Here is a 6,728-nt window from a genome sequence, read left to right as displayed (position 1 = left end):
TACTTGTCCCCTGGTTTGGGTCCAGGGCCTATTCCCGGCTGGTATCCGCCTGGTTCCCCACACCGTGCTAACCTTCGTCTTCCTGGAGCAACTCCGCAAACACTTTGGCATCAAAGTGCCGGCCTGACCAGACAGAGCGTTGTTCCTTCCAGAGTCCAGGCGAGGCGGCCCAGCGCTGCGCAGCCCGGGGCTCCATCTCTCCTAGCCTGGGACTACCCCAGCACCCCTAACTCGGCCCCTTCCCACCAGAGGCCCTGTGACCTTTGCCTCCCACCCTGCAGGAGCTCCACACCACCTCCCACTGGCCTCTGAGCCACCCGAGGCCCTTCCACCTGTTCCTGCCCAGCCCCCCTGGGTATTTACAGCCCCCTCCTTCTGCACCACTGACCCTTCACTCAGGAGACAGGCCCACAAGAGGGCAAGGCTTTGGCCAGCAGCCGGGGGGCTGGGTTTTTGACACCTTCCCTTCCCGGAGACAGCCTTTTGGCTTTACACCAGAGGTGGGGTGCGACCACGGGCTTTGCTGGTCATCTGCCCCATACTGCTAGTCATCGCTGTGTCCCCCCCTCTTGCTTCATCCACCCTGTGCCCCCAAGGCCCCCGCCCCTCTGGGGTGCTGGTTCATTATGCCACTGCTCAGGACACAGCACTGTTGGCTTCTAGCAGCTTCCATTGAGCAATTGGGTGGCAGAGTAGGGGTGTGGGCCCCCACAGTTACTCCCCAAGGTGTGTACGCACGTGCACTTTTTGTCTTGTGAGAGGGACCATGGCTTCTGTCCAACTGAGGTAGCTGTGACTCCCCTGCTCCCCCAAGCTGAACTCAGAAGACAGGTACCAGTCATGGGGTGGTCCCACGCACCAGCCCTTCCCCCACCCAACCCTGTGTGGCTTTAACGATCAGTTCTGCCAAAACTTTTCTGGCCCAAGATGCCGTGTCTTCAGGGATTGGGCCTGTGCTCCTCAGGCTGTGTCTCCGTCCTTCCCTCCCACCTCCTGGGGCGTGGTGGGCCCACATTGTGAGAGCTTGAGACCGGGTGCCTTGGGTACTGGGGCCCTTCTTTCATGGTGGTCAACCACGTGCCGCCTCCTGGGTTCTGCCTGCCTGCCCAGTCCCCCAGGACCTCTGGCTGCCTCTGGAGTGGGAGGTGTGGCAGGGAAGAGGTCCCAAGGGTAAAACGTGAGATGCTTTGGACGTCATTAAAACCCCTGTATCGGCGAGACCCCTGGCTGTGGAGTCCATGCCGACTCATGAGCCCTGTGGCTACTGTGACCCTACATAGGAAGGTGCCAGGAGGGCCACCTGTGTGTCTTTGTGCTGGGACCACCATTAAAGATGAGGACGAACAGCTCCGCCCCATCTGTGTGTCTGTCCCTAGGTGTCCATACCTTGTTCCCAGGGCTGCTCACCAGCCTGCAGGCTGCTCTGGGACCAGGAGCAATGGTAGCCCCCTCTGCACCCTCCAAGGGGGCTCTCCAGTGCAGAGGCTGCAGCAGAAAGAAGTGGGTGAGGTGGACAGGGCAGTACACAGTAGGGATGGGGGTTCGGGGCTGTCAAGGTACCAAGAGTGGTTGCAGAGTTGAGGAGTCTGGGCGGCAGCCAGGTCATGGCCGAGCCCACGGGGGCCACCCTTGCCAGCCGGCTCCTGACACCGCTGCCCCCGAGTCTGAGGGCTCTGGGCTGGGGGTCAGCTTGCTGAGGGCTCCCCACGCCTGACTATGGGAGATGCCCCTTGAATCAGCCCTGCACCCTGTCACTGGCCGATAGTTAAGGAGACCCAGAGGGGACTGGGAAAGCCCTTGTCTGGAGCTGCACACCCTCCGGAGGAGCGGGCCTTCTGCGGGAGCTGATGCTGTCTCCCAGCCCCCCCAGGTGCCCCACAACCGGGCCAAAGCTGCTGCGGGGCCTCGGCTGGGGCCCAGGCAGGCGCAGTCCACTTGGCCCCCAGGACCTCTGGCTGCCTCCAGAGCAGGAGGTGTGGCTAGGAAGGAGGTCCCACAGGTAAAACGTGAGATGCTTTGTTGTTGTTGTGTTATGTGCCGTCAAGTCAGACCCGACTCACAGTGACCCCTCCTTGGGCTTCCGAGGCAGTATCACTACGGAAGTAGAGTGCCCCATCTTCCTTCCGAGGAGTGGCTGGTGGGTTTGAACCGCCAACCTTCTGGTTAGCAGTCAAGTGTCTTAGCCACTATGCTACCAGAGATGCTTTGGATGTCATTAAAACCCCTGTATGGACGAGATCTGTGGCCGTGGAGTCCATGCTGACTCACGAGGCCCCCGTGTTTGGATAGAACTGGGTTTCCAAGGGCTGTAGTCTTACAGCCCTGTATTGCCAGGCCCTCTCCCTTGGTGCCACGGTGTGGATTCACTTTGCACCATCCAGGGACCTGTATCTTCATAAAGCTGTTAGGAAAGAAAACGCCAGGCCCTGCCCCACCCACTGGGTCCTTTGGCTGCAAACCCAGGCATCGTGTTTGTAGTAAACACTTCATCACGTGTTTCTAAAACACTAAAAACGCAAAACTGCAAAAGGAAGGGAAGATATGACAGCCATTCTTTGTATCCGAGCAGCCAGTCCCTGCTCACACTGCCCAGCTGCTGCCTGCATTTTGTCAGTTGCATCCAGGTCCTGTGGGTGGGGTCCTCGGCGCATGCGCCGTTGAGCTGTACCAGGCTCCCTCCACAGACCCTCTGGGTGCGGTCTCTTTGTTGGTTCCGGTCGCCCTGGGGCTCCCTGGATCCGGATTAGGCTGGCTGCGTCCCAGGGTGGGAGGCTGTTCCTCTGACCCCACAGGGGATCTGGTGGGCGAAGCACGGATCCCAGGCTGCGTCCACCAGTCTTTCCTGTGGTGCGAGGTCTGTGCCCGTGACCCCGCCAGAGCTCAGACAGGAAGCAGCCAGCCGGGAGGTGGCGCCTGGGTCAGACCTGCGGGGTCAGGGCCTGGGGCGGTGGCTGCGGCAGCAGGTGCTTCGGATACCTGCTCAACCCGAGACCCCTCCGGCAGGACGTGCCCACGTGCGCCTGCCTCTGCTGGCGGCGTCGGGGGTCCCAGAGCCCTGGGTACCAGCCTGGAGCCACATCCCACTGGGGCAGCAGGAACACGCCGCCCAGCTCATAAACGGGTCAGGTGACGTGGGACACGGAGCTAGGCTGCAGCTCCGCTGGGACCAGGAGACGCCACCAAGCGGCGCTGGCTCCCGGGAATGTTGCACCGTTTGTCCTGCAGCGCTGTTCCCGCTCCCAGGTGGCAGGCCACGCCAGCCCCGCCCTCCTGCAGCTAACCCCCAGCTGTCCACAGATGGCGGACCCTGGACTCCAGCGAAGAAAGTGCCTGGGCTGGTGGGGACAGGCCTGGCAGCAGCCCGAAGCCAGACAGGGTGCAGAGGGTGGGGGAAGGGGCACCTGGCTCCCCGGCCCTGGGGCTGAGGATCATGGTGCACGTGGGAGTGAGGAGCTGGGGGCAAAGTCTCCAAGCCACACATACACCCAAAGCCCTGGCTTCCTGGGACAAGGAACAAAGGTAGCAGATCCAGGGCAGCAGAAATGTTTGGGGAGAACGAGCTGGGGCGGGTCAGAAGGATGGTCCCTCCCCCAAGAAGCTTACATTTTAGGGCCTCAAAGCCTGGGTCAAACAACACCTTCACCCGTTGCCTCGGGGCCATTCCATCATAGAACTGCCCTGTGAGGTTGTGGAAGCTGACGGCCTCATTTTCTTTGCAGAGTGGCTGGTGGGTCTGAAGCGCTGAACTTGTGGTTCGCAGCTGAGCACTTAACCGTTGCACCACCAGGGCTCTTTAACAGCCCCCCAGGCTCCAGCATACAGTCCTGGGGTTTCACAGCCCCCACCCTTAGTGTCATGTGGACTCCAGGGAAGAAGCTGATTAATTTCGCATTTGGGCCTTGGGGACAGTTCCTCAGCCTGCCAGAAAAAGCAGGCCTGGGCGATTCACTCTGCACCCCCACCTCTTTTTATCCTTAAAGAAAGACTTTATAGTTAACACAAAGTTACATGATAATTATCTGTTAAAAAAAAAAAGTGAAGAAATTTTAACAAGGGTGCCAAGACATGGCAGCAGGGAATGGGGCCAATGTTGCTGGGAGAACTGGATGGCCCTACCCCACGCAGCATGCAGATGAAAAATGGATCCTAGCCCCAACCTCCATGCACGAGCTAAAGGCATGACGCTCTTCAAAGTCAACATGGGGGGATTGCTGAGACCTTGGGTTGGGCAATGGACTCAGAGGTGACACCAAAAACACAAGCCACGTCCTGGCTGGTACAGAGAATCTCTGCTTGGCTGGTGACCGAAAGACTGGCGGTTCAAACGCACCCAGCGCACCGCAGGAGATCCAGGCCTGGTGACCCGCTTTCATAGACACGGCAGACAACCCTTACTCCGCAGTTAATGGGGCCTCGTCCAACAGACCCATCGACGAACACAAAGACGCACGCAACAAGAAAAATAGATCATTGGACCTCAGCCAGATTAAGAAACCACCTTCGTGCATCGAAGGATGTTACCCAGGAAGTGACAAGAAGCCTAGAGGGTGGGGATGGAGGGAGACGTGTGAATCATGTGACTTGCCAGAGGTCAGAGTACAGAAGGAACTCAACAGCAGACAGGCAGACAACCCAGAGGGAACGTGGAAGACCTTGAAGACGGGTGTTTCCAAAGAAAACACACAAATGGCCAAGGAGCACATGAACAGGTGCGCGGCTTCGATCGTCACAGGACGGCAGAGAGTGAGCGGCCCAGGTGTGGGCAGGGACGAGAAGTCGGACCCTCGTGCGTTGCTGGTGGCAGTGTGACGCGGTGCAGCCACTGCAGAAAACATATGGGTGGGTCTTTAAAAAGCTAAACATAGAATGATAACCACAGAAGAACTGGGAGTGGAGCCTCAGAGCTGGGTACACCGCACATTTGGAGGTTTGAGTCGACCCACTGGGGATGAAAGGCCGGGCCATTTACTATAGAAATACCAGTCAGGAGTACCGTTCCTGACACGTGTGGGCACCATGAGTCAGTCAGCTCGATGAGCAACTGGTATAGAGTTTTCTCCTCTGACCTCGTTAATTCAACTGATACCGTCTGCAAAGGAACCCTGATTTCCCCAATAGGTGACATTCATGGAGCCAGGGTAGGACTTGTACCTGTCCTTCTGGAGGACACAATGCACCCTAACACTGGCCCTTTCACCCACCGCCTCCTCTCATCCGACTGGTCAGCCAGCTGCCCCAGCTCATGTTCTCTTCCCTGAGCTGTTTTTTTCTCTGGCATTGACCTTGGCAGGGAGCGTGGGGTCGGCCTGCTTGCCACCCTCCTTACAGGAAACACATTTTTGCTTTGATGCCTGTGTAATCCTTTAGCTTTAAATTTCAACAACACAACCAGGATTTGTCTCAATGTTGACTGTTTCGTAATTGTCTTTTCTTCCTGGAACAAGGTGTGCCCTTTTGATCTGGAAATCAGCCCTCCTTTGGTTGCTGGCTGGGGATTCTGCTCCGCCTTTGGATCCATCTTCGTTTCGTCAGCGTTCCCCTTCAGAAGCACCTTCCCGCCGGTCCTTGTTCCCCAGCCAGCTCCTTTCTCTGCTGCTTCACCTCTGTCCCTCCGTCTGCATCCCTGCTTCGCTCCTGATCCGGTCAGCGCTTTGATGTGTGCTCGGCTCTGTAATCTCCCTCCTGAGCTCTTTATTGTTTTATCACCTCCTCTGCGGGGGCTGCTTTAACAGTGGCAATTCCCTTTGAATGCCTTCTACTCCTCAATTAGGGTTAGTCTTCTCCAGATGGGAGCTGGGACTCCATCTGCCCAGGACAGGTGGCCAACCTTTTGTGGGTTTTTTTTTTTTTTTTCTGTTTGCTTAAGGAGCTCTGGTACAGTGGGTAAAATATTCTGCTGTTAACCAAAAGATCCGCAATTCTAACCCACCATCTGCTTCATGGGAGAAGGAAAGATGAAGCAGTCGGCTTCTATAAAGATTGACAGCCTTGGAGACCCTGTGGTGCAGTTCCACTCTGTCCTCTAGGGGCGCAGTGAGTTGGGTTTGTTTTTTCCTTTGGTTTGGGGAGCCTCTGTCCACCCATCGGCACAGTTGTCCGCTCCTTCTCTTGCTCCTACTCAATGCCCGGCCTTCTCCTGGGTCAGATGTAATCAAAGTGCCCCATCTCTGGGTTTTGGGGCAGAACTCCCTCCTGCCCTCCCGCCCAGCTTGGCCGTGGAGCCTCCCATCACCCACCTGGCTTCCTGGAGAGGGTCGAGCTGGGAGGAGCATGGTGCTGGTGGCTGACTGCAGGGTGGGGAACCACTGGGTGCAGAGCAGTGTCCTTTCCAGGCAAGCAACAGAACATCAGCTGCCCAGGGCAGAGACACCCCCCCACACTCTGGTCACTGCCACTCAAGGGCAGAGAGGGCCCTGTGGGCTGCAAAACCCCAGGGGTCTCCCCCATCCAAGAGGGAGCACGAGTGTGGATGTGCCTTGACCTAACCTGCAAAACTAAGGGAAAGGCAGGGAGACTATGCTGCACAAAACTGTCGTGGTGGACGTGAGACAGTAAGCAGTGATCAAAGCCTACACTGTGCAACGCGGTGTCCATAATCAAAACCCACTGCCTTCTATTCCGGCTCACAGCGCCCCTAGAGGACAGCATGGAATTGCCCCATGGGGTCTCCAAGGCTGTCGATCTTCACAGAAGCAGAGCCCAAACCACACCCACTGCCCTGGAGTCGA

The 6,728-nt window shown here is 57.7% G+C and overlaps 1 protein-coding gene across 1 annotated transcript in view; it reads left to right on the top strand.

The window, feature by feature from the left end:
- SLC25A10 (solute carrier family 25 member 10) overlaps positions 1–127 on the top strand; it is a 5,780-nt gene extending 5,653 nt beyond the window's left edge. Inside the window, exon 11 of the mRNA XM_007959579.2 lies at positions 24–127. Coding sequence (XP_007957770.1) covers positions 24–127 — 104 coding nt within the window. The remainder of the gene's footprint in view (positions 1–23) is intronic.
- The last annotated feature ends 6,601 nt before the right edge of the window (positions 128–6,728 follow it).

Source organism: Orycteropus afer, unplaced genomic scaffold (genome assembly GCF_000298275.1).
Source record: "Orycteropus afer afer isolate SDZICR_OR568_19922 unplaced genomic scaffold, OryAfe1.0 scaffold00018, whole genome shotgun sequence".
Taxonomy (NCBI): domain Eukaryota; kingdom Metazoa; phylum Chordata; class Mammalia; order Tubulidentata; family Orycteropodidae; genus Orycteropus; species Orycteropus afer.
Note: the sequence above shows the minus strand (reverse complement) of the source record. Positions and strands in the feature narration are given on the sequence as shown.